At 40.3% G+C, this 26,673-nt stretch overlaps 2 protein-coding genes across 2 annotated transcripts in view; both read left to right on the plus strand.

The window, feature by feature from the left end:
- Positions 1-11,976: 11,976 nt before the first annotated feature.
- CCDC112 (coiled-coil domain containing 112) lies at positions 11,977-20,387 on the plus strand (the record flags this gene model as incomplete). Its single annotated transcript, XM_079548169.1, is given in 8 exon segments — positions 11,977-12,027; positions 12,583-12,698; positions 14,878-14,999; positions 16,791-16,880; positions 18,174-18,249; positions 18,788-19,178; positions 20,009-20,343; positions 20,345-20,387. Coding segments are annotated over 8 exon segments (1,224 nt in total).
- Positions 20,388-21,508: 1,121 nt separating this feature from the next.
- PGGT1B (protein geranylgeranyltransferase type I subunit beta) overlaps positions 21,509-26,673 on the plus strand; it is a gene marked incomplete at both ends in the record, with an annotated part of 32,698 nt that continues 27,533 nt past the window's right edge. Inside the window, 1 exon segment of the mRNA XM_079548612.1 lies at positions 21,509-21,630. Within this exon segment, the coding sequence (XP_079404738.1) occupies positions 21,509-21,630 (122 nt within the window).

The following is a 26,673-nucleotide window of genomic DNA, read 5'->3' on the forward strand; positions in this document are numbered from 1 at the left end:
CCTGACAAGATACCATCTGAAATGGAAGCGTGTATTAACACAGAGGTGTGTAACTGAATACATCCGTATGGAAAAAACGATACCAAGTGACATCTATTGATGTTTGTTGGACATTTATGGAGACCAAACAGCGGATGTGAGCACAGTGGGTGGTGTGTTTCACCAATGGTGACAGCAACATGAAATACATGCTGCCTTCTGAACAGCGAGGCAGATCTTATGAGTGTGGTGTTCATCATCCAACTTGTGCCCTTGTGGCTCCTGTTCATCACTTGTGAAAACGGCCAATTATAGCAACTATGTTGAAAAATAATGTTTTGTAGCTGAGAATTTGCTCCATCAAATAGTATTATTGTTATTCTTTGTACTTTCTAATGCCTCTGAGGAGGCATAACTTTCAAAGCGACCCAGCTATAAGCATCAGTAGGCTCCTGCAAGGATATATCTTAAGGCTAGTTGTCATCCCTGGGATGGGGACTCTATAACATGCTACTTAATATATTGGAATCTGAGCCTACAAATATTTGTTTTATGGGGGAACCTAGTGAACCATTTATTATTTATGCATGCACTTGGTTATGGGTTTTGGTATTTGTGAGAAAGAAACTGCATGTGACATGACACAGCTCATACATGATGACAGGCACAGGCTCAATCTGAACAGCCGTCTCCATTGACATGAAGCATCTCTGCTTTCACACCAATGGCCCAGCAGCAGTGGTGGGGCATCAGGCATCATTAGCACCTGCTTCTCGTTTAGCTAAGTAGAATCTCATCCAGTAAAAGCAAAGCTTTGTAAAAGCTGTATAAAATTAAAGGATTAAAATACATTTTGCTCTCTTCTCATTTGGATCTTCCTGAGACTAATTTCTGGGATGATGCTTAGAAACAGATTTGAAAGCCTGAGCATTTCCTTTCAAATTCCCACCACTGTGCCTGCCCCTTTACTTTTGCAGGGACCTGCACTAGAGCAAATACGATAAAAGCATTTGTAACATAAAAAGTAATCAATTGTTTTGACACATCACATTCACTGCAGCCAAACAGAGACTGAGGGCAAAATGGAAAACAAAAGATGCTGAGCTGTAGGTAAACCAAGCCCCCCAAGGGGGTAACTCATTGAACGCATCATTCCTATCAATCTCAGCTTTTCCCAGGTGCAGGGATTCCCATACACATTTTATGAATAGACATGTTTTGTGAGCTTACAGCTCTTTGGCAGCTGGGAAACTGCTTTGGAGTCATTTTAGCAGGCTTTGAGAGGAAACAAGGTGACCTTTTTGCATAGCAAGATCTGTTGCCTCCAACATAAATTCAGCCAATCAGTCACAAGCATAAAACAATGGGAGTTCCTCTCCCACTCTGTATATACCCAAGCAATATAAGCATCATGGAGAAGCCATGCATCCCTCTGCAGTAGAGTTCTTCATGAGGGGGAAAATAATTGAAAAGAATATGAAAAGAATTATCTTACAATAGCATTGTCAGGGAGGCCATATATCTAATCCCATGTTCATTGGTCATATGAGCTATCTCTGGATCCTAAGAAGCGGTCACTCATTTCAGCACTCATTGTATCACTGTCACAGAAAAACAACTCCAAGCAAAAAAGTAAATATTGAAAAAAAAAAAAAAAGAAAGTTTATAGAGAAGATCTAACCTAAAAAAACAAACCCCAGAAGTATTAGAAAATTCTAGTTCTATGCTCTATCATAAACCTTAATTATCATCAACGCTTCAGATTACAGTCAGGTTACTAAAGAGTCTCAGAAGGGCAGCAAACCCTAATAAATCTTATCATTGCTCTGATTTGCAGAATGGTCAGAATCCATATCTTCTCTTCCTAAAAAAATATAGAATTAACAGAAAGAGCTCTTCACAGACATCAGAAGGGAAATGATGGAGAAGGGAGAGCATATCAGTCCTGCTGGAATTCTCCGATAAAACAATGTAATGACACTGGGGGTGGAGGAAAGGGTAAGGGGAACAACTTAGCTTGGGAATGGAGAAAATTGCCCAGGAAGCTCTTCAGGGCATTTGATGGCATATTTAATGGTGTGGTTGCGCAATAAAATTGTTTCCAAGAAAAATGGCGAGCTTGAGGGATGTTTTCCAGACTTACTCTTTGCCAACAGAGAACAAGTTACCAAATAGATTTCTATACATTCTGTGGTTCAACACCCCTCTATCACAGAGTCATCTAAACATCTGTAAAGGGTGCCAATCTGTTATGTGTTTATTTTTACCATTTGTTTATTTGTTTATAGAACACGTACAGTTATGTCCATTGCCTTACAGACACATGCCTTTTGCCACGAGCAAAGCCCTAACATCCTATGGCTTGTTGTGGGTTCTCTACCAGTGAATACTGAATTGAAAAGCTGAGAAGCAAGGAGAGTAGCAGGGGAAAAAGTGGCTTTAAGCAATCTTTGATATGCCCTCAGCTCTGAGGATTACTGATATGAATGGTGTTTGGAAATGCCCTGTTAATATGTGAGAAGTGGATGCTGCAACAAACAAACAAACAAAAACATCCACTCTTCACTGTCATATATCTGTTTGGCAGCTGTCTGGCTTTGTAAGCATATTACTCTCGCCACATTTAAACCACTTGTAATCTGGCCTTGGCCTTTAGATTTTGGTGCTTACTCAAACATAGCTAAAAACATCTAATAATCCTGGGCTGCTTCCTAAAGAAATGTCCCTGTGAACTCCCCTCATAACAAATATACCTGGTTTTACTATTCTGAAACTATACAGCTTACTGCTCTGCATATTTTTCCCCCAGCATGCCAGAGAGTTCTCTAACAGGTTCCTCTCCTTCCTCATGCCTCTCATTTTCCAAAAGTACATATGGCAGGGATTTCCTGTCACAGGTATCAACAGAGCTACCTTTATGTGCATATTTCACTATGGAAAAAAAAGCATATTTTATGGCTTTCTTCATTTCCTTATTAGCTGCCTGATCTATGGCTCAGCCTGGTACAAGAGGTCGTGAAGCAAAGAATACCTCACTTTCTCTGTTTTGCTCCACAATGTTTGTTTGTTTCTCAGCCAAGCATATTTCTGCTAATTATCTATCTAAGGACTGCTGTGACCTTCAGGCCTGTAGTCTTTGTTAACTAGCAAGGATAGGATATTATTTTGAGATTCTACATCTGCTTGGTTTTTTTTCTAAATCACATTCTCTGCAGGTGTGGTTAACAGCAGCTCAAGTACAAATTCAAATGTGTCTGCTTATTTAATTTCACATATAGCAAAGTGAATTGTTAACAGAATGCTGGTAAGTAATTCTCAATGCTGTTTCTCCTGTAGTGCTCAGCAATGACACAGTGCTACCAACCAAGCCCTCACAGCACTGTGCATGGGAATGTCTGTTTGCAGGGCAGGGAAAGTTGATACCTTTGAGCCTTGCCTCATGGTTCCTAGCAAATCAGTGGCTGTGCTGGTGGTAGGCATCTTCTGAATCCCTTTTGCGGCCTCACATCTGCTCCCTTGCTATGCCTCCACCATAAGCTTTTCCACTATAACTTCCTCCAATGCCTTGCATATTTGGTATCACATTATGCATGTCAAACATTCAGCACTTACATGTGAAAGACTACATTTCATACATCTTGATAGCCCATTCTTTTCACTGAAAATTCTGCTGCTCTCCAACATGCAGGGACTTTTCAAAAGTGCTCTGCATTTCCTACTTTGAAAGGGACAAGACTCTGATATCTAAGAAAAGCAAACAAAGAAACAAAAGATACATAAACACACAGAAAAATATATTAGAATACCATCTAATTACTAAACCCAGTTTGAACCTGGGATACGTGCTGATACAGTATTTTCTGATCATATTAGCACATTTGCCTCAGAACAAAGGTTTCCAACAGAAGAGTACTACTAATGTTCCTTGGATTCAGTTTCACTTTCTGGCTTATTTCAAATCTTTTCTACTTTCTACCTACTGCATATAGAAAATTGATACTATGTAGGTTCGTCCTTCTAAGGCAGTTATTTAATAGTAGTAATCAAGAGAAAAAACCAACCACCCATGACACTCTATGCTCTGTACTGACCAGCTACACAAGTAGTATTCAGTTTCTTCAAACCGAAGTCTGCAGACCATCTACACAAACGTTTTTAAGGTTCCCATCACAGCCTCAGCTTCCCCTGAGGTGCTGGGAATCAGCAAGTCTGATGTCATGGACGCCAAAAGGTCCAGCTTCAGGAAAAGCTTTGTGGGAATGCTAATGAAGCAGGCTATGAGATCAGGCCCTCAGTACATAAAAGGTAGTGTAGGAATTGAATGTTGTTTCTGCATTAGATATAGAAAAGGAGGAATTTATCTGAAGTAGAGCATAATGTATTTGTATTTTGTAACTTGCCCCCAGAAATAGCTGATGTGATAAAGTAGAAATACTATATATGTTAGTAACATATTTTAGAAATATAGTTGCTGAATTATGTGATTAATTCTTGCTTGCAAAACTGCAATAGTTTTTGAATGTTCCAAACAGTACAGGTATAGTATTATGGACTAGAAAGCATATTGTAGGGCTATTCTGCTTGGATAAGAGACCCTCAGCAAAAGAAAAACAGACTTAACAAACATCAAAGAAGCCAGGGCCTCTACACAAGGCTGAATTGCCTCGCCCTGTGGGTAGGTTGGGATGCAACAGGCAGACATCAAGATACTCCCCTCTGTCCTCCTTCCAAGCTTATCTCTATGCAAGGACGAGCAGATGTCCAGAAACAAGTGTTGAATGAGCAAGTGTGAGAAGTTAAATAATTAGCGATATATGCTTAGCTAGCGACAACTGATGTTTAGCCAGTATCCCTATGTTTAGTAAAGTGTCGAGAAGATTGTGAACCTAAAGTATTCAGCCAATGAGGAAACAGGGGAGAAAGAGCTAAGTGTCCAGTAATAGCGCATAGAAGACATAACACTGTTTTCTGGATGCCCTCCTGCTTGCAGGAGGCCTGCCACTGCCACTCTGCTTTACCAGAGATACCGTCCTGATAAATTATCTGGGTATTTCCAACAGTTATTTCCTTCTCCTATGTCTTACCTGCTTCTGCTTGTAAAGTTTTCCCACTGAAGCTCTTCTGGGTCTAGGTATTGCTTTAAAATTCAGGAAAAGTAAAACTGAAGACAATACTGTAAATGAAATCTCTCTTCTCACACTACTTGCAAATGTTGCTTCTGCAGCATTTGTGATTGATACCTAATCGCAAGTAGTCTTAAAACCTGGAGGCAGTGTTAAAGGCCCGAAAACCTGCCCAAAACCTAAGCAAGATGAAGTAACTTTGTTGTTGCTACGTCATGACTGACTGAGTTATTCTCTCTATTGATTAAAAACCATTCTGCTTTTGTTCATTTTGTTCGCTCCTTGCACAGCTCAGCTCTGCTAGCCAGACATTTTCCTTATGCATCCAGGAAACTTCCCCAGAGAACCTTGATCATGATGTTATCACATTCTCAGTTATCTGCTTTTAAGTTATTTGAAGTTTTTGGAATGCAGCTGAAAATGACTTGAGTTAGTGGATGAATGGCCTTAAATGGGACAGATGGAATAAAAGTTCCAGACAGCCCAAAGTGGGAAGCAGATAGAGAAAAGGCCAGTGAAAGGGAGAACATAAGAAAATGCATGACACTTGGCTGCAATAGTAAGCAGTTACAGAAAAGTAACACAGAAGCTGATAAATTAAAAGCCCACCATGCGAAAGAATTGGCATAGACAGCTGCTCAGTAAGGTCTTGAAGCCCCAGTGACTGATGCTATCAGTACTGCGACCTATGCAGTGTGCCAGTTTCAAATGCAAGCAGCTGCTAAGGTTGTTGACCGAATACAAAAATGCTTACTAGGAGAGCACCCTATCTACTGCTGTATTGAGGTCTGGTAAAGCCTAAAGCTGTTTGTAATTTGGCACGTTTCTATCCTCTCCTTCCCAGATCTAAGATGGAAGATGTAGTTGAACTTTCAGCTATGTATCACCTTCATATTCTGAATGATTTTAAGAAAACTCTGAGGCATAAGAAACAGATTAAGAAAAGTTTGTATCTTACTAGCATACCTGCTATCAATTTTTGTTTATTTTCTTTCACATTGAGTTGTGGGAAATATTTTTTTCTGCCTTTTATAACAGGTGAGGGAGACGAACAATGAAAGAATTACAAAAGAATGACGTGTCTTCACTATCCCAGGCTTCATTATTACAGTATCTCAGAATAAGCACACAGGTATGTATGTTCAATGTATCTGCAACACAACATTTTTTTTCTCTCTTTTTTAAAAAAAAACATTTACATCCTCTTTCATATTCTATTATTAGTTTACTCTTGGGTTATTTCTGACATGAGTTGGAAGCTACACTATCAGATTAGGCTTGAATGGAAACACTGTTCTCAGAAATCAAAACACGAGGAAAGCTCATACTGTAACCAGGAAGTGTGTGCTTTCATACCTCAGGATACCCAGACAATTTTACGAATTCTTTTACGTGTAGATATTTGTACTAACAGACTTCAGTCTCTTCTGATCACTAATATACTCCTTTTTTCAATTACTTCCAGTTTGTTTCTCTAGAAAAGTCTGTCCTTTTTACTTGATATTTTACAATTGTTCTTAGTGTTCTTGAGTTTACCTGGAAAGAAACACTTATTCTGGAAAGTCTTTTATTCCCGGAGTTCATCTCCACTGGGAGGATGTGGATGCCTCCTGGTAGGGCAGGCCATTCCTTTCAGGATCTCATGGATGAGAATATAATGCTTCATTTTTCTTCATTTGACTTGAAGGATTCCAGTAAAGTGGAAGAAATCAAATGAATACTGTGAGAGATGAAGCCTCTTCCATAAAGCAATGTGGCTGTGACAAATACTCCGATTGCTGGCATTGCATCTTCCAAGATGACAAAAGGGTGCTTCCAAAAAGGGTGCTTTTTTTTTGCAATTATTTGGAAGGGTTTTTTGTTTGTTTGCTTGCTGTTTTTTTTTGGTGGGTTTTTTTTTGGGGGGGTGGGGAGGGAAAGAAGAAGGGGGGGGGGTTGGTTCTATATGTAGACAGTTTCCATAGATCTTACTGGTTTTACTTCTGTGTATATCCATGCCTGCCTCACCACACCTAATGGCCTGTGTATATATCCTGCCTCACCACACCTAATGGCTGCTCTTGGAGTTTGAGATAGCAAAGTCAAAAGTCCCCTCAGATGCTCTCAGATCTCATGACATCAAAGAGCTCTCGTAGCCAGAGATATCACAGCTGTCACCATAGCCAGAGATAACTGCAGGTGAAGTGGGGACCGGTAGAGCAGATTGCAGCCCTTCTCAGATCAAATCCAAGCCAGAATAGCTCTATCTTTTTAAGTGGTTATTTTTTCAACCCTCTCCTGTCAAGAAGGCAAACGCTGTTAGCACCTTCTCTTCTCAGAACAAGCATGCCTGACAAGCTCACAGAGGAAATAAGTGGTAATGAACCCAATTATCTGAAATCCTAATCTCAGTTCAGATGCCTTGTGCTTACAATAGTGTCACAACACAGGTTCTTCCTGCAGGCTTTTCTTTACACAAGACTGAGGACTGTCACTGCCATCCTCAGCTGTCATAGCACTGCAAACATTTTCAGTAAACATGTTACTATATACGTATAAATTCTGAAATACTTATGTGGTTTCCAATCAGATTTTCAATCTCTCTTTTCAAAGAGAGACCGTGAAGAAATTTCAGCATGTGGCCTATTCTGAGACGCAAAGCGCTACAACTCTGAGTACACTGAGAGAAACCACAATACAACACTGGTATCCCTCTCCATACTCCCAGTTCAATCTTACAACAGTGTCAGCAGTGTCAGTAACTCTACACTGTACAGATTAACCACAGCAGATTGTAATTTCCTGAGAATTTTTGTAGGTTGGACATAATGCATCATTTGATAGAAAATACAGTTTTCAGTATTGTTTAGCTCCTATGTATTTATGATGAGGATTATCTAGCTTTATTTTCTATCAATTTTTGCTAGATCTGTGCATTAACCAGCTCCCTATCCTAAGTAGTTCCTCACCCTTCTTATGACCTCTCCGCAAGAATTCACCATCTGGTTGACCTGGGGACAGCCACAGTTTGGAAGAAATAGAGACAGTGCACAGTTTGCTTTGGATTCCCCAAACCCAACCACTGCCATGCCCAGAGCTGACTTCTCTGATGCAAGTAGGCCAGCCAAAAGTTCTTTGAAAGCATTGAGCATGTACAGCTTCAGCAAGAGTGCAGGAAACACTCTCAATACAGCAGTTAATGACTAACTGGGGGACTGAAAGAACTGGTAACAGACATCTGGTTCAGACACTGAATGCCAGTTGAGTACGTGCTTAAAGAAAAAACATGATCGTGAGTCAATCATCTTACTCTGTAAATAATGAGCAGCACAAAAGCCCCTTAAGCTCTTCTGCAAGGCAGCAGGCTGCACAGCAGGATCTTCCCTTGAGAAGGGATACATCCTGTGGTTTTGACTGCACAGAGATCCCTTATGCTTTGGCGTCAAGACATGCTGCCGATGCAGATCTTTAGTAAGTGACTAACTGTACTAAGCTTCAATAGTTTCACTGAGATTATACCTCAGATTGATGGTAAACTTTCTTATCTTCACTAAGATTACCACTTAATTGCTTGTGCGCATAGGATCCCTTAGACATAAACCACTGACCACAGACTTGGAACTAACAGTGGATCTAGCCACATCTAGATTCCTTACCTCTGTGGTTCAAGGAGTTTAAGGTCCTCTCTGAACCTCTTGACTCAATGGGAGGAGCTCCTGTTACTGTGGTTTAACCTGGCAGACAGCAGAACACCATATAGCCATTTGTTCAGAGGGACAAGGAGGAGAACTGGAGACAAAATAGAATTCATAAGTTAAAAAAAAATTCTAAGTAAAAAAAAAAATAGAAAATGGAAAGAAATATGTGATTATAACTATATAAATATATATATTCTCAGTGCAATTACTCACAACCCATTGACCAACACTCAGCTAACACGGCAACTGTTTGCCAGCTCATACCTCACTAGCAACACAATGTCTTACCACCAACAACCAATGTCCAGCCAGACCATGAGCAGCATCCAGTCCCCATCTAACTTCCCACAGAGTTATGGCCTTCAATATGATGCCATGTGGTACAGAATTGTCCCCTGCCAAATCAAGGCCATCTGCCCTGACTCTGCCTCACACCCTCCCACAGTGCCATAAAAACAGCAACTCTTCCCCACTGAGGAGCTGAGCCCAGCGCAGACCCCATCATTCAGCAGTAACCAAACACTGGTGTGCTATTAACAATGACTCAGCTGAAACCAGGACAATATCCAACCCTTTTTCCATATAATTTATATCATGCTCAGGTCCCACGCTTTCCCAGACATCCTGATTTATTACACAGATATCATTTCCATAGTCTTTGGGCTAACCCTGTAAAATGTCCATGGAATTCATTTAGCCTGACTTGTGCTCCATCTATCACAACAGCCCTTCAGGGCAGGAGACATAATGCATGATGCTGGATTGTTGCATGCTGGAGCCAGTTCTGGTTTGGAAAAAAAAAGGTCAAAATTCATTAATATGGGTGACTCTTACAGTACTACTGTAATAGTACTACTGTTTATAAGGCATATAGCAACCATAGCAGTGATTACATGCAGTATTATATAACTCAAATTATTGGCTCTTCTCACCAACATCAAAACTCCTTAAGGTACACATCAGACTTCACCATTATCCTGCATCACTCGCCAAGGTTCAAAAGCTATTCCTCTGATAGTCTTGCCTTTGCCCAAGGCACTCATAACACTGGTGTCTTATCCAGCATGTTTTTCAGTACAGCAGGGGCTCTGTCTCCTTCTACAGTATGTAAGAGCTTTGACTAAGCAAGGCCAGCTCAATTGGTAGTTGAGTTCTTTCTCATGTTTCTATGGAACTTTTTTGTACTGTGTTCCAGTTTGTGTCTGTTATCCCTTGTCCTGTTGCTGGGCACCACTAAAAAGAACCTAGCCCCATCCACTTGACTTCAAACCTTCTGATATTTATAAGCATTGTTACGATCACCTCCTGCTCCTCTTCTCTTGGCTGCAGTCTCAAATCTCATGAGGGAGATGCCTGTGGCATTGATCATCCTTGTAGCCTTTCACTAGACTCTCTCCAATAGTTCCCTGTCTTTCTTGTACTGAGGAGCCCACAGCTGGACACAGTATTCAAGATGTGCCTCCCCAGGGCAGAATAGGGGTGGAAGATAAACTTCCTTGCCCTGCTAGCCACACTCTTTGAATGCAATCCCAGGGTACCCCTGGTCTTCCTGGCCACAAGGGCACACTGCTGGCTCATGGCCAATCTGTTATCCATCAGGATACCTAAGTCCTTCTCTGCAGAGTTCCTGCCCAGCAAGTCAGCAAGTCAGCCCCTAACCTTTACTGATGTGTGCAATTATTCCTCCGCAGATGTAGCTCTCTGCTCTTGCCCTTATCCAGCCTCACTAGTTTCCAGTGTCCAACTTTCCAGCCTGTTTCTGGCTTGTTTCTCCTTCTATCCTGCTTTAACTTGAAGGTGATGAGAAGCTGGCCCTTGGTTTTTTGGGTGTGAGAAAGCTGCAGAGAACATCCTAGCTGCATCTCCTCTGACTATGCTGCAGTCCCAGTGCTCTGGCTGTGCAGTGCCCTTCCTTTGCACTCACAACCCTGGGTGAGATGGGAGCAGCCACACACCAACTGGTCAGATGTGCTGTTATGTCAACCCTTCGAGCCTCATGTTGGGTGCTGAAAGGAGTGGTTTAATCCAGCAGGCAACTGTGCACATAACAACCATTTCCTCACTCACTCTCAGATGGACCAGGGAGAGAACTGAAAATAAAACAGAACTCATTGGTTGAGATAAGAGCTATTTAATAAGACAGAAAACAGAAACAGAAATGAAATGGGAACTATGCACATGTGTACTACATCCACAATTGTTCACCACTTGCTGACTGACACCCGGCATACTCTCAAAAGCAGCATGCCCTTAGCCAACTCCCCACAGCTTTCCAGCCTTCCACACGATGTCACATGGTATCGAATAACCTCATGCCTGATTCAGGCTGGCTGTCCTGGCTCCGTCCCATCCCCTGCTGCTGTGCCATCCTGGCAGCAGCTCTTCTCCATTGTGGCATCTATCACTCACTAATAATGAAAACATCTATGTGTTTTTTACACTGCCTCAGCTGAACCCAGGATCCCTATGTGTGTTGTGTTTAACCCTGCCCTCCATGCGGTAAATAATCCAGTGTCTCTAGCCATCTTGAATCCTGTTGACACAATGTTAGATCACTGCATTACATCTGTACTAAATGAGTAAATATATTTCTGCTTCTCTCTCACAAGTGAAATGTATAGTGTAGTTGTTTCCATATGCAACAGCATAAAAATAGAAAATCTGAATGGCAACTCCTTGGAAGTTTTGTGAATACGTGTGAGTGAAAAATGAGATTTTGATACACATTCAAGGCCAGGCTGGATGTGACTCTGGGCAGCCTGGTCTGGTGGTTGGTGATCCTGCACATAGCAGGGGGGTGAAACTCGATGACCACTGCGGTCCTTTCCAACCCAGGCCATTCTGTAATTCTGTGATGATAGCTTGACTGTACTGAATAACATAAATCTCTATTTCTTGCCAGAACCAGGCCCAGGGCAGTCACTTCCCGCCCGTGCCACGCTGCTGAAGGTTCTGCACACTATCCTCAGCCCAGGAATTCAGGACCTCTTTCCCCAGATCAGAGTTTCCCTTCGGAGCACCAGAGCGAATGCCACTCCCTACAGTGTCAGCGCCCCGTCTGAAGCACTAAACGCTCCGCAGCGTTACACCGCAGTCCCACAGGGCGGCGAGCAGCCCTCGCTCAGCAGCGCCCGTCGGACGGACCCACGGGCCACGCCCGGCGCGGGGCGGGACGGCGGCGGCCGCCGGCGGCCAACATGGCTGCGTTGGCAACGGTTTGCGCGGCGGCCTTGGGGCAGCAGCAGCAGGTAAAGACCCGACCGCAAAGCCCGCCTCGCCGGCTGCCCACGGAGAGCAGAGCGCGCAGCGAGGGCGCGGGCGGCTCGTCCAGAGAGGCGGGAAGGGCCGGGGCGTGGCGGGAGAGCTGCGAAGTTGCTGTGAATTAAGAGTTGACAGTATGCGAGGAATATTAAGAGGCTTTCAGAAGTCAGGCCGGCGTGCTTTCCTTGGACGAGATGGCACGGTCTGCCTAACGCTGGTTGTGTGCTTACCACCAAGTGCTGAGTTACCTCTGAATCTTCGGGTAAAAGCAGCCATGAAGGCAAGGCTGCAGGGTCAGTGAGATCAGCTGTCTCTGCTAAAGTGAGCTGCTGTTCTTTCCATCTCTACTGAAGGATGCCTTTTTATATTCACACCTAGGTTTGCCATCCCATCACTTTTGTACCGGCGTGACTTAAAGTTCTTTGAAGTACAGCAGTGTAAAACTGAAGTCGTGTTGTTCATGATCTCAGCATCGTCTGCTTGAAAACAACCAGTATTTAAAAACAAAATACTGTTTTTGAATGTTTTGTCTTATTTTACAGAATGACAGTTTTTTCAGTGCTGCAGGTGCTGCTCAACAAATTCAGAACTGCAAGATGAAAGCTGAACAAGCTAAGGAAACAGAATTTGTAAGAATAGCAGAAAATTTAAGAACTCAGTAAGCAAAAAAAAAACCAAAACAAAACAAGCAAACAAAAAAACAAACTTGAGTGTAATTTCATGCTGTTCTGAAGGTAGTATCTCTAGAATGAGGAAAGCCTGAGACCTGGGGCTCTTGGGTGTGGAGAAGAGAAGGTTGAGAGGGAATCTCACCACTCTTTACAAATATCTTAAATATGAGAGCCAGGTTGTTGGGAGTGGACTCTGTGAAAAAGGGATGATGGCTGGGAACATAGGAAGTTCCATACAAACACGAGGAGCTTATTTATCCTGAGAGTAACAGAGCACTGGAATAGGCTGCCCAAAGAGGTGGTGCAATCTCCTCTGGATTTGAGACCTGTACACTTTCCTGTGCAACCTAGTGTAGGGACCCTGCTTTTGTGGGAGTGTTGAACTCTATAATATCCAGAGGTTCCTTCCAATCTCTGTAATTCTGTGACTCTATAATATAAATTATGCTTCAAGGTAATAATTCATGGTAATTAAGTATTGAGGCTACAATTTCATTTGCAGAATCCCAGGTAGATTATTATGATGGTTATAGTAATTTAGGATAAGCTTCTGAGCTCTGAAGTTGCCCCTTGTTTTAATTACCACCTGGACTTTGATCAGTTGTCTCCTTCAGTTTGCTAATGCTCAGTTGATTGACAAAAATGGAAGTGCCTGTGGCATTACTTGGTTCCCTGTTTTTCTACTTGGGTGTGCATGCAGCATTATTGAGTTCTTAGTTTTCCTACTTAGCTGCGCTAGCCTTCCTAGGGAATTAAAGCCTTTAAAACATCTCAACAAAGCAGAAATAGTGGCAGCATTAAAGGAGCTTCCTCATAGGAAATTGAGAGCACTTCTAGAATATTGGTGCTTTTGAAAATGGGAATTCAGGACAGCTCAAGCACAGTAGTAATTTAAACGTGTTTCCCTATGTCTTGAATAAGGGCTGTAATAACTGTTCTGGTGGTTGAAAGAACAGAATCCTTGAACAGGTGAGCTTTATGAGGAAGATCTGGCTTAGCCAGCCAACTCGAGGTGGCAGAAGTTTCTAGTTAGAAATCTTGAATGAACTATGTGGTCTCATGGAGACACATTGCCATCTGATTAGATCAGCTCCTCTAATTATCCTGGAGTCTGGATAATGGCTCAGAAGTTGACTGCTGAGTTATGTAGGGATTCTCAAGCAGCTTTGGATGCCATTAACTGTGGCACACTTCAGTCCTTCTGTAGTTGTGCTCTTAAGGCTTCCTGTACACTGTGGTAGATTTTATCACTCTCGTCTGGTCCGTGAACTCCAGCGGGCAGCAAAGCATTTAAACTATGAAGGCATCTCTGTGCTGTGTAGAGGATTCAACTACACAGCTTCTATAGCCTACTGTAGAAACAACCTCATTCTGAGAGACAGGGTTTTTTGGGTTGTCAGTAGTTCTGCTTGACACTGCTAACTGCTGCATCTCTGTTCAGCATAGCATCAGTGTGTACTGCTCTGATCTCTTAATGGTAGCACCAAATTACACAGATATGCTATGGACTTCAGTTTCTGTGGTGGTTTTGCATCTGTGCTTCTCTGGGTCAAATTTTAGCAAACTGCCTAGTTGTAGTAGAAAAAAGCAGAACATAGTTTGAGTTGTATTTGAAAGTTTCTTACCCTGATAAGGAAACAAATATACAGGACTGAATCTGTATGTGACAAACGGTAGCAGCTTTAATATTTTGAGTTATTCCAATTTTAATGAACTTGAATTTGAATATTCAGTTGCAGTAGTAGTAGTACCACTGCCAGTGTAAATAACCCTGAGGGAATACACTTGTTTTGTCTTTGCTGGGGCTCCATCTATGTGTGCAACTGCAGTAATACAGCCTGTGTCCCATCAGTGCTTTCTTCTCATAAGGCTCCCTAGTAAGCATTCATCATGCAGATAAAACTTCTCACTGTTTTACTGTGTGAAGCACTACTTGTCCATTAGATAATTTCCTCTTTAACTTGCTTGTCCACATTCTTGGGTTACTTCGTTGCATAGGCTTATAACTGGAAGAGTTTCCCTTGAGAACAGTAGTAGGAGTAAACCAGTAAATTGTACAAAATATAAGATGCTTCTGCTGACCAGTATCACCTATATACTAATGTTGGAAAATCTTGCTGCTTTGCAAAGTGTTGCTTGCTTAATGTGGCAATATTATTTTTTCAGGCTTGCAAATATACAGAAGGACAAAAATGGATGTCTTTACAATAGGAAGAGTGATTCCAGAGCAGAATACAGCATTCTGGAAGAACTGGAATGTAAAATGTCTGTCGATAGGAAAACTGAAAGTAAGATACCTTTTTGGGGGTGTTGTTTTCATATGTTTTTTTCTTCTGTTTGCTTGCTGACTTTTACAGCTGTTTGCTTAATTTTTTAATTAGCAGTGTTAGAAAGATTAGTGTGGTTGAGAGGTAGATTCTGATTGAAGTGTCTTACTGATGATTGAACTATTTTACTGATGGTTGTAAAGAACAATTTCTTGATTCACTTTCAAAATTCAGTAGCACAAACATCTTGAGCCTTCTCTATTATTGTTTTCTTTTAGACTTAAATGCAGCAGATACCACTCACAAAAATTTAGGTGAAATCTTACTGTTTTAGAAACTTAGAAGCAGTTTTGTATGCTTAATTTAGATTTCCTTTGTCAATCATTCCTCAGTCTTATCTCAATCACTCTGTAGGATTACAACAGATTTCTGCAAAATCTATTATAATCTTGCTAAGATACATAAAAGAAGGTTTTCTTACCCTGCCTACAAACAGGCTTTTGAACTCTTCAGTTCTGTGGCTGCATTTTTCTCTTTCTTGGATAATAAATATTCGTAGTGCAAATAGTTCTGTGAGATGATAAACGTAGTGTGTCCTGTATCATCTTTTCCACTTGCCATACTAATTAAATGGTGAAAGACAGAAAGTGACAACCTGGATGAAGTACCTAAATTTTTTCAAAGTAATCAAATCAAGCTATGTCTTTTGATACAGAATATCAAAACTATGTAAGTTGAATAAGGGGAAGATTTCAGGGAAACAATTGGAAATACACTTTCCTCACAAATCTGTATGTATTTCAATATGGATATCTTAACTGACAGATCTTGTCCTATTTTTTATATCTTACAATCCTTAAGAAATGTGAATATTTCCAAGGAATGACTAAGCTAAAAAGATCAGAAAATGTTTCAGGTGTAAGGAGAAGTATGAAAGTATGGGTATATAAGATAAAAATATAAAAAAGAGTTTTAAGGTACTAGATGTGAGATGTGAAAGCGTTAGGGTAGGATCTTCTGGGTACATACGTCTCCCAGGCTTCTCATTTACTGTGCTACTTCATTAAGGTCTTTCAACACAACCTATGTGTTTCTACTTGTTCTGTAGTTTTACTGTGAATTAGTAGGATCACATGTTAGCTATGTTTCATTACATTTAGATTTTGGACTCCATTACTTATTTCTTCCTATAAACCAATCCTTTTAGGCTAGAGGACTCCGTAGTACCTTAAAATGGCCCAGAGCTTCATGCTAATTAATAGTGCCTACAAACTCATAAACTCCTAAATGGTAACAAAGTAAATAAGCACATGCATGCTTGAAGTTCCTGCAAACACTAATTCTACTTCAGTTAACACAGCAAATACCATATGATTTCTAACTAGATTTATGTAATTTGTTTTCTTCATTATGATTCCAAGTTTGTTCTGAGGTATAGGAGAGAGTCTGACTCATAACTGAGATGGAGTTGCTTTCTTTACAGGCAGTATTGTTCTCCTAATCCAGTTACATGATAAAAACATTAGAGAAAACTGCATTAATCTGTATGTGACTACACTGTTGACACCATTAGAAAGAAGCTACTAATTTTAAAACCTGATGAGGAGATGTATAGTACACGCACTCAGCTACATGTAGTTGCAGTTATGTTAAAATGGGTGGTATAAACAGCAGTTTCATGTGATTAAACAGAACTTACTGCTTGAATGAAATTACTGGTTTATTTTGGATGCTTTGTTGCTTTTAATCTTGCATGGAATTTATTAGACAAAGAAACCATTAGGACTACCAGCACTTTATTTTGTTTAACAGAAACTAAAATCCTGCAGCAGCTAACAAAAATACGTAATAACGTGAGGAGACTTCAGCAACAACTGGAAGATGTGAAGCATACATCAGAATGTAAGTTATGCAAAAAGATTTTAAAACATTTTCCTTCATGGACAGGTTCCTTTGAATATTGCTTATGATTCTCTTACAGTCTTTGGATGCTTCTGTGGTTTGTTTGCTCTTCCAGGAATCTGGGAAGGGAGAGATAAGGAAGGAAAATGTCAGAAATGGTAAAACCTCTTGCAGTTCTCAGCAGAAACTGAGAAATACATGTTGTCCCAGAAGTTACATGGGTTTCTTTTTTCAGAATGCTGGAAGTCAAGTATTTTCTATATGCTTTTTTTAATGTACAGTAGTTTTGTAGTGCAGTTTATCATCTGATAGAAGGTCACAGAGTATCTTCATGGAACTAATTTCAAGCCATCCACAGACCATCTAGCTTGAAGCGCAAGCAGAAATATTCTGCATGAAATGCTGAGGCAACTTGTTCAGTTTGATTTGAACCTCTTGGGAAACAAGCACTAAAAGAAAAATTCTTTTCTAAATCTACTGCAGTGTAATTGAACTCAAGCTGAAGCTCTTGTAGCAGCTGAGGATGCTAGATGAAATGCATGTCATTTCATTTATTGAGTGTCTATACTATTAAAAAAAAAAAAAGGCATCTTCTTCCTTAAATCATTAGCAAAGATGTCAGATCAAGATGTACGTGGAACTAAAAGTTACAGATGATATAATGGTGTCAGTTAGATCCAAGTTAAACTGTATTCATTGCATCTGTAGGGTTGTTCTGCAGGTTTAAAACGCACACATTCCAAAACATTTGTCTACCATTGCACAAGAGGTCTTCTCTAAACAGCAGGCTTACCCACCCTCTGCAGATGAGGTTTACAGCATGCTGACAGTACAGAATACAAGTCTTACTTTCTGAAGTCACTTTGTAAGCCCAGCTTTGAATAAAGCAGTGAGCTGTAGGTTAAATATACTTGGTACAGTCTGGTGTGGGAAAAAAGATTAGAATGTGCTTTCAAAATCACTAACTGCATTGTTAAAGACAAAAGTGGAAACTCTTTACTTTAGGATAAGGCTGTCTCATTTTCTGAATTGAAGATTACCTAGAATAAGATTTTTGTTCAAATGAAGTAAACATTTATATCAGGATTTGTATTTAGTTGACTAAGTCACTGTGAAATCATGCCTTTTGAATAAATGAGAGTCTTGTAAAACAAGTGGAATTGTGGCTTTTTTTGTACTCTGAAATAATGGCATTTCAGAATCCTTTATATTCTCTACAATTATGGATAATGGAGAATTACTATTAAAATGTTTTAAACTTCTCAGGTGATATGTTCTTATTTTCCTTTTTAGTTGTTGACGAGCTCAAGGAAATGTTGGAAGAAATTGAAATTGCAATCAATACTTTTAAAGATGAACAGAGACAAATGTACGTTTATGTCTGCTTCAGTTACAAAAATGCTTTCCTGACACACAATGAAAGCTTTGTATCAATCAAACTATTCTTTTTATTTTTCTCTTTTGCTGTAGTATGTCAATCAAAACTCAAACAATTAACAAATTAACATTCCAAAGAGGCTGTTAATATAGTTGTTGCATGGTTTAACATAACCATTTGCTTATAAAAAGGCTATTCAGAGAAAAGCTGCAGAAAAGATTAGATTGTTTTAGATTTTTGGTTTTTTTTAAGTGAACTTTTTTTTCTCCTTTCTCTCCTGCAGTGTCAGGAGAGGATTGAGTGAATTGTTTGCCTCCCATATGTGTACACTTCCACTAAAAGGGTAACTGAATTCAAATTGTATTGCGCTTCATTTGGAATCGTTACAACTATGTTCTCATCTGTGTTACCATGTCAGTTCTTAATCTTTCAAGAATAACTTTTCTGTGGCATTGAGCAGTTCCAAAGTTCATTTTCGGTGAGCATTGACTGTTGGATTCTTACACTCCAGTGTTCTTTCTCTTCTTAGATATGAACAGCTTTTGAAGGATGAAAAAACTGCAGTTAATGAGCTCAGCATCTTTGAGAAAAAAGTGGAACTGTGGGCAACGAGCAGCTCAACAACAGAAGAAGTTTTGAAGTTACCGTCAGCTAGGATCTCAGTTAATAAAACACTGGGAAATCATCTACCTGCAGAAGTTGTAGAGTTTGAAAGATTTCTGCAGCAAACAGGGGGGAGGCAAGGAGGTTGGGATGATAGTGATCATCAGAATTTTCTTAAAGTATGGACTGAACACAAAGGGAAGCTGTCCTACGTGGATGAAGCCCTTGAGTATATCTGTGGAAGAACAAAAGAAGATGTTGAACAACATGGCATATGGTATCGAGAATTTCTCATTTTACAAGACAGAAAAAAAGAGGTAAAATGACTATTCTGGGGGCTTTGTAGCTTTAAGGAAAATATACGTATTTTTAAAATACATGCACTTGTTATTTTTGTATTTGCTTGTCTAGGGGTAGCGCTCAGTGGATTTCTGTTGCAGTTGGTGATAAGCAACTGAAATCTTCTTTAGCATCCTCAACTTAACAAAATCTTTGTCTTAAAGAGTTACAAACAAATGTAGACCTGACAGCATACTGATATGGACTGAGTATTGCAAGAGTATATTACAAATACTTAAATGGAAATTGTCCAGCATGTTAGATGCCAGTCTCAGAGCAGTAAGCTATGCCATGTGAAGCTGCAGTTCTTGTTACATGTCCTTTAGAATGTCTGTCCCGTTATGTAAGCAGTACACCAGTCAAATTCTGATGCAGAAAACTACAATTCCTTCAAGAACTATATTTATTTGAAAAACAAAAAATATACAGATATACATTAAAAAGAAGAAAGTGGAATTGCTATTCTGAAGAAAGAAAAAAACAAAACAAAACAAAAACATAAATTTGCATTGAGGAAAAAGACAACAGTAGTCATAATTATCCCAAGATAATATGAATTCCATAACTTATTTCAGCTGGTCAGTCTTGAGCCTCCCTGTGTGGTGCCTAAAATAAAAAAAATAAATAAATGAATGTAAGAAGGCAGAAATAGGTTCTGCTCTTTTGTCTTTTTACCTTAAATAGATTTGTTATGCTATCTTCAGTTTGTATTCTTGTAGCACATATTTTTATCAGACGCAATCAACAGGAATGTGTAAGATTTTTTTTTTAATGAAGATCTTTTTTATTTCCTGCTGTTCTACTGCAGTTAATTAAGAAATGGAAAGAAAAGCAGCAGAGAGAAAAAGAAGAAAAACTGAAGAAGAAAGAGAAATCAGAAATTGTTCAAAGGCTTCAGTATGAAGATCAGATGCAAAAAGCAGAAGAAAGAAGACGACAACAGGCAGCAATTTCATCATGGAAAAAACAGAAAGCAATAACATCTGCGATGGAACAAGCATCACAAGTAAAACTAGAGCAAGAGAAAGAGAAAAAGAAACTAAAAGAATGCCAGCACCAATGCCACATGAAGTTACTGGTGGAAAGGAATACTTTGCAGAACAAAGAGAAGCTTGAGAAGGAAAAAAGAGAGAAAGCTGAAAAGGAGGAGAACTGCTGCAGAAGAAATTACTGAATTTCAAGAGTGAATTCGTAATTAGCTCTCCATTCATGCATACAATTATGTTAAATTTACCAATTTCCTTGTATGATTCAATCTGCTAAATATTTTCGTACTTTTGATTTTTTTTAAAATCCCTGACACTCTAATTCTACTCACTTAAATCTGTTTTTAATTTGGTAGGAGTAACAATGTCTGTCAACACCCAGTATAAAAAATTTGTTCTGGACAAAGATATTCTTTTCCTCAATATTTGAGTTCTGGCTGTAGGATTATTGAAGTCTGTGTTTCTAAATATAGAGATGATTTTGTTTAATTCAGTCTGTTTGGGGAAAAATGGCTGAGTTGATGTCAACTTTTTTTTCCATGGAGAGTGAGAGACCCAATTGTTATATATAGTAATAAAAATAAATGTTTGTCAATCCTGCTGCTTTCAGTAGCTGTAATATCTAGTTATAGTCTCAGTGTGAATTTGTTACTTGAGAACTGGTATTGCTGTCCATATTCACACTAAATTTCATTCACAGACAGCCTTTGTGATTTTTCAGTACTGTTTAATGTGAATTTATTCTGCACCAGGGCAAAAGAAGGTCAAGGCAAAAGCTGACAAATTGCTGCATACGTACGTGTTTTGGTACCATTTATTTTCACTCAAAATATGTGTAAGGGAATTAGCTTATCCTCTTCTGTCTGTTTCAGTATCTACGAAAACTTAAGCTACGAACTGTGTAAAAGCAAGGTAAAGGAGTAGAGAATCAAGGAAAAAAAGGAGATTGGCCAAATTAAGAGAGAAGGTGACACACCATCTTTCTGTGTTTTAACCTGAGGCACATGTCAACTTGGTCACTTGAACAGCTTACTCTTTTTTACTCTAAAAAGCAATTTTTAGCCTTTCTAACGGGTTGACGAAGGAAAAAAATCTGAAATGGTAAGCCACGGCTCTTACCAGAAAACATTAACCCTGCAGACACACCCGTTCCGTGTTTAAAAACAAGAAGCAGCAGGCTTTACCCTCCAGCACCGCTTGCTGTAAGCCGCCAGCCGGAATCGCAGCCGGCTCCTGTCAGCTCCTCTCCCACCCCCGCCGTGACGTCACTCCGGGGCCGCGCGTGACGCAGCCGCAGCGCGCCGGCAGTGCGTGTCGGCAAGATGGCGGCGCCGAGCTGGGCAGAGGCGGAGAGGCTGGAGTTCCTGAAGGAGCGGCACGTGCGCTTCTTCCAGCGCTGCCTGCAGGTGCTGCCGGAGCGGTACTCGTCTCTGGAGACCAGCAGGTAGTCCTGCTTGCGCGCGGGGGCACGGACGGGGCTGCCCGCCTCCGCGGCCGGGCGGCGATCCCCGCGAGGTGCGGGGCTGGAGGAGTCGGCTGCGGCTCCGCACCCTGCGCGGGGCGGCGGGGCGGCGGGGCGGCGGGGCGGCGGGGCGGCGGGGCGGCGGGGCGGGCGCGGTGGGGTGGGGTGGGGTGGGGTGGGGTGAGGTGGGGTGGGGTGGGGTGAGGTGAGGAAGGCTTGCGCGGCACGCTGAGCCCGCGAAGCGGACAGGTTCGGCCGGTACTGGGCTGAGCGCCCCGGCGTCCGTGAGGGAAGACTTGTTGATCCTTTGTAATCTGTTTCCAGGCATGTGCCTCGTTCTTCTCATCCGCCCTGAAAGCGGATTTAAGGATAAATCACTCCAGGCTTTTGTCAGCGCGGAGGCTCGTTAGCGTGACAAAAGTCGTTTAAGTGTTCACTCGCTAGAGTAAAGCATTCAAACAGAAATGAAATATGTCAGTGCCAAGCATTCACCCGTTCACGGCCTCTGAATGCGTTCGTTTCAAATTGAGCTCTTTGCATAAAGTAGTATGTTATTTCTGAGGCAGAGGGAGATAAATAATTTCACAGTCAGAACTTGTGAAGAAAAAACAAAAAACTTTACATGTAAAGGATCTGGCATCTTATTTGACCAACGAAATCAAACGCTTCACGCTTCATAATCTCTAGAAGTCGTTCTGTGAGGAGTCAAAGGACTTTGGCCAAGCCTTCCTGTTAAATCAAGCCTTCCTTCAATTCAGAGTGCACTTCACACAAACATGCTTCTTTTTCAACTGTAAGAGAACTACTGTGGGCTGTTGTGCATAATAACATGGAACTTTATATTCAAGAAGAGCATTATGAATTTTGATCTCAGAGAAGCAATGCTCTAATATGTTGAGTGTTAGCTTATGTTTCTGTGTACTTTGTCATTTAATTTAAATAGCAGCAAGAAGCCTGAGTGATTTTTTTTTAAAGCTCTATCTAGGCGTGAAAGCCATTGTGTAATGTCTGTTGGAATCATAGCATGAAGGGCTACCATTAACCACATTAGCATGCATAGAAATGCTGAAAATATGAAATTTCAGGCTAGAAAAGAGGGAACTCAAGAAGGATCACTGCCTTCCATTATCTAGAAAATAGTTTCAGAGAAAGGTGGAGGTGCAGCCTTCAAAAGGGAGCACAGTGACTTGACAAGGGGCTATGAGACTAAGTTGCTTCAGGGAGAATCCTGCCTGCAGAGGAGAACACTCTGGGGAGACTTCACATAGCCTTTCAATATTTAAATGGAGCTTAGATAAAAGATGGAAGCTGACTTTTTACACAGTCTGGTAGCGACAGGAGAAAGGGGAATGGTTTTAAATTAAAAGTGGGTACATTATCTTAGATGTTAGGAGGAAGTACTTCACTGAGAGTGTGGTGACACACAGGTTGTCCAGGGAAATTGTGGATGTCCCATCCCTGGTGTCATTTAGGGCCAAGCTGAATGGTAAGTTGCCTGAATCAGACAGACATGTTGAAACTGAATCTTTACAGTCCCTTCTACTCCAAGCCGTGGATGTAAGAAAAACGTTCTGCCCACTTAGAGTAGTTAATTATGAATAGGTTGCTTGGAGAAAGTGGTGGGATCTCTCCTAAGGACTTGGCCCATTGAGGCCCTGGGTAATCTAATGTAAGCCCCTGCTTTCAGCAGAAGGTGAGACAAGTGATCTCCAGACGTCCTTGCCAGCCTAAGCATTTCTGTTCCACAATTTACTCTGCCAAGATGTTGCTGTTTGCCACATAGTTGAAGCAGGCTCTAGATTACATTACATTTTCCCCAGTTGTAACAAATAATGATTATGAGAACTCTGTAGGAATTAACAATTTGACTGAATTTCGGCATGTAGCCACTAAATACCTGGTGTCAGTGTATTGTGTATAGAAAGCGTACAGTTCTGAAAAAACCCTGTTTTCTGAAAATTGGGGTTGTCAGTTTGAAACTCTTTCAGAGCACCATCATTTTCGACTGATGAGCACAGTCAAGTTCAATCCTTTAATGAGAACAGAAATCACAATAATCTCATCTTGTTCTTCTTTTTTTTTTTTTTTTTTAACTCATAATCTCAGCCAGAAATTTTTCAGTTCTTAGATACTAACTTGTATTAATATTCTGGAGAAACGTGTGCATCTGTGATGGAACTTTAGGTGAGTGTTTGAACCATGAATGTGTCATCCCAGATTTGACCCTGAGGGTCACAGATACACCTTTTTGACAGGTGCAGTGTCACTGAGTTCAGTAGACTTGCTGAACTAGTGCTGCAGCTGGAAGAAGAGTGTTACTTTTCTGTTTTTATCTCTTTCATTTCTGCATTTGTGTGGTTCCATGGCAAGTGAGTTTGTGAAATACAGCTAAAGTAAAGATTGTGAAAAGCATTGTGAGATTGGCTTTGGTTCACTGCACTGCATAAACTGGTGTATATAAAGCTTTTAGACTTCACACTGCATGTCAGGTGAGGTGTGCTAGCAGTTGTCTCTTAGCTCTGGAGCATGTGTCTTTTAATTCTCTGTGAGGTGGGACAGCACACAGAGTAAGGTATGGTATCCAGATGGTTGTATGGGGAGCATTCTGTGCTCAGTGGTGCAGGATGTTCTTGCCCATGTTGTGTGGATTCTGGCGCACTGTATAGACCACTCCTTAGCAATACTGGTACTGTTAACACAGTCCACCTCAATAATGTCAGACTTAACTTTTTACATTCATTTATCCAATGTATTCATTTTTTTAGTCCAAATTGGGCTTAATGTCATATCTTCTGCATCTAGAGCCCTTCTGTACTTGAGCCTGTATTTAAAGCAGTTGCTTAGCCTTGGAGCTGACATGTTTGCGCTTCTCTAGAAGTAGCTTAGCTTACCTCAGTTAGGCAACATAGAGTGAAAAGGCCATTAAATGTTTGTAGTAAAAAATTATTGAACTTAACATCTATGAAAATCAGAAAATATCATATATAGGGTTCTCTAAAAAAAAAAAAAAAAAAAAAAAAAAAAAAAAAAAAAAAAAAAAAAGAAAAGAAAAAAAAGTACTATGCCCAAACATTTATCTTTAGAGTTGTTGTTTAAATAGTGGCTTTGATTGAAGTAACAGGTTGTTGTCCAGAATCAGAATTTGGCTTACACAGATCTGATTAATGGCAAAAGTTTATATAATTCTTAAAGTTTTAATCTTGCACTTTGAAATATTTGGTAGCAATCAGATGACTGGAGTAATAATTCTGTTCCAGATCTTGGTGTGCAAAGACCACAGTTTTTATGCTTTGTGTAATCAAAAACATTATTAGTAGTTACACTAGGAAAGAGACATGTTTTAGAACCCAGGGATTGCAAAGCAGGCTTATACTTTCTTTCTGAAAAGGATACTTGCAGTAGTATTGTTCAGTAATGGATCTGTATGCTGTTCTGTGTTTGATATTTTTTACTAAGACTTGGAGGTGCATGAGGGAATTTTTTTGAATGGGAGATGTTAGTGCTTAGTAGCAAGCAAACGGCAGGTTAAATAAAGCCTTTTTGTGTAAGGCTGGTATGTAAGCTCAGAGTCAAACTAAAATATAGTGTAGAATGATGTAGCATTAGCTAACCAGTCACTGTTTTTCAGATAATTTCTGTCTAAGGCTTGTGAAATGTATTTCTAAGTGATGCCAGTTCTGAAGGAGAACTAATTTGCTTAAGAAAATACTTCTGAATGACAGTGTGACTGTAGCAGCAGGTGAGTCCACAAGCAGGAAAATCAGTCATTGAGGTTGTGCCACGGTGTTGAAAGGAATGTCTACAGCATCATCGTTGGCTGCTTTAATTATATACTGTTTTAATTATAAGGGTTCTTTTTGAGCTGTGTCTTGGGCTGACTCACTTCACCATGTATTATTTTTTTTGCCTTGCTCTGTGGTTCTGATGCAGAACCACAGGCACAGGTTGAATAGCTTTAGAGACTTCTGTCCACATCTGTCCTCAGATATACCAACTTCTAGTGGCCAAGGTGGATCAGCAGCCTGGGAGGTAACTGCAAATTATCACTCAGTCTCCTAAAGAAAGCTGGCATTAACTTGTCTGTTTTCGTGATCATGCTGAGCAATATTTTTTGCCTGTTTAGCAGCTGCTTCACAGTCCATCATTGTATCTGGTAAAAGAAGAGCAAGAATTTCTAGAAGATGCAGATGATACTGTGAATGACAAAATAGGTATCCAGCTAATTTTAATCTGAGATAGAATGTTCAAGGTACTATTACATTAATATTTTCTCTGTCTTAAGATATAAGCTATCTCAGTTCCATTCCCCAGTGCTGCTCCCATGGTGCTCAGTCAGTGCCACTCATGCAGCTGTTTTGAGGGATGGTGCAAAGTCACTGAAACTGAAACCCCCAGTAAGGTGATGCTTGAAAATGTAGCATTATTAAGATCTATGGCAGCACACATCTATGGAAATGAGTTTTGGGCAAGAAGGAACTGCAGCATGCTAGGTACTATGGAGTTCACTGCTGTATTGGATATTTGCATTTAACTTTCTCAATTTTAGATGCTGAATTTAATCAGTCATCTAAGCTCTTTTGTACCAAAAGGCAAGAACTAAATACCTACAGAAGGTAATTATTCTGTGCACCTATTTATGTAGTGATTGGTTACAAAACAACTGTTGCTGTTTAATAGCTAGCTTCTGAGCATCTGAAGTTGGGTTTGGAAGATGTTAAGAGGCAACTTAAATCCTTTCCAGCTTATCTTCTATTTACTGCATACTTGTAGGATAGTTTGTTGAAGAGAACTGTCTGTCAATTGTTAACGACCTTTTTCGGTTAACGTCTGAATCATCATCATTATGTTGTATCCTTATAACAAGAGGGGTAGCTTACATGAAAAGTCTTGCTGAGACAATGAAACTGTTACAACACAAAGAGCATTATTCTGTTCAGCAGATAAATTTCATGCTGAGTTAGGCTGTATATGTTGCACCGCTCTAAGAGGCTGAGAATTGTAGATAATTCTATTTCTGCTACCATT

Source organism: Tetrao urogallus (assembly GCF_951394365.1).
Source record: "Tetrao urogallus genome assembly, chromosome: Z".
Classification (NCBI taxonomy): domain Eukaryota; kingdom Metazoa; phylum Chordata; class Aves; order Galliformes; family Phasianidae; genus Tetrao; species Tetrao urogallus.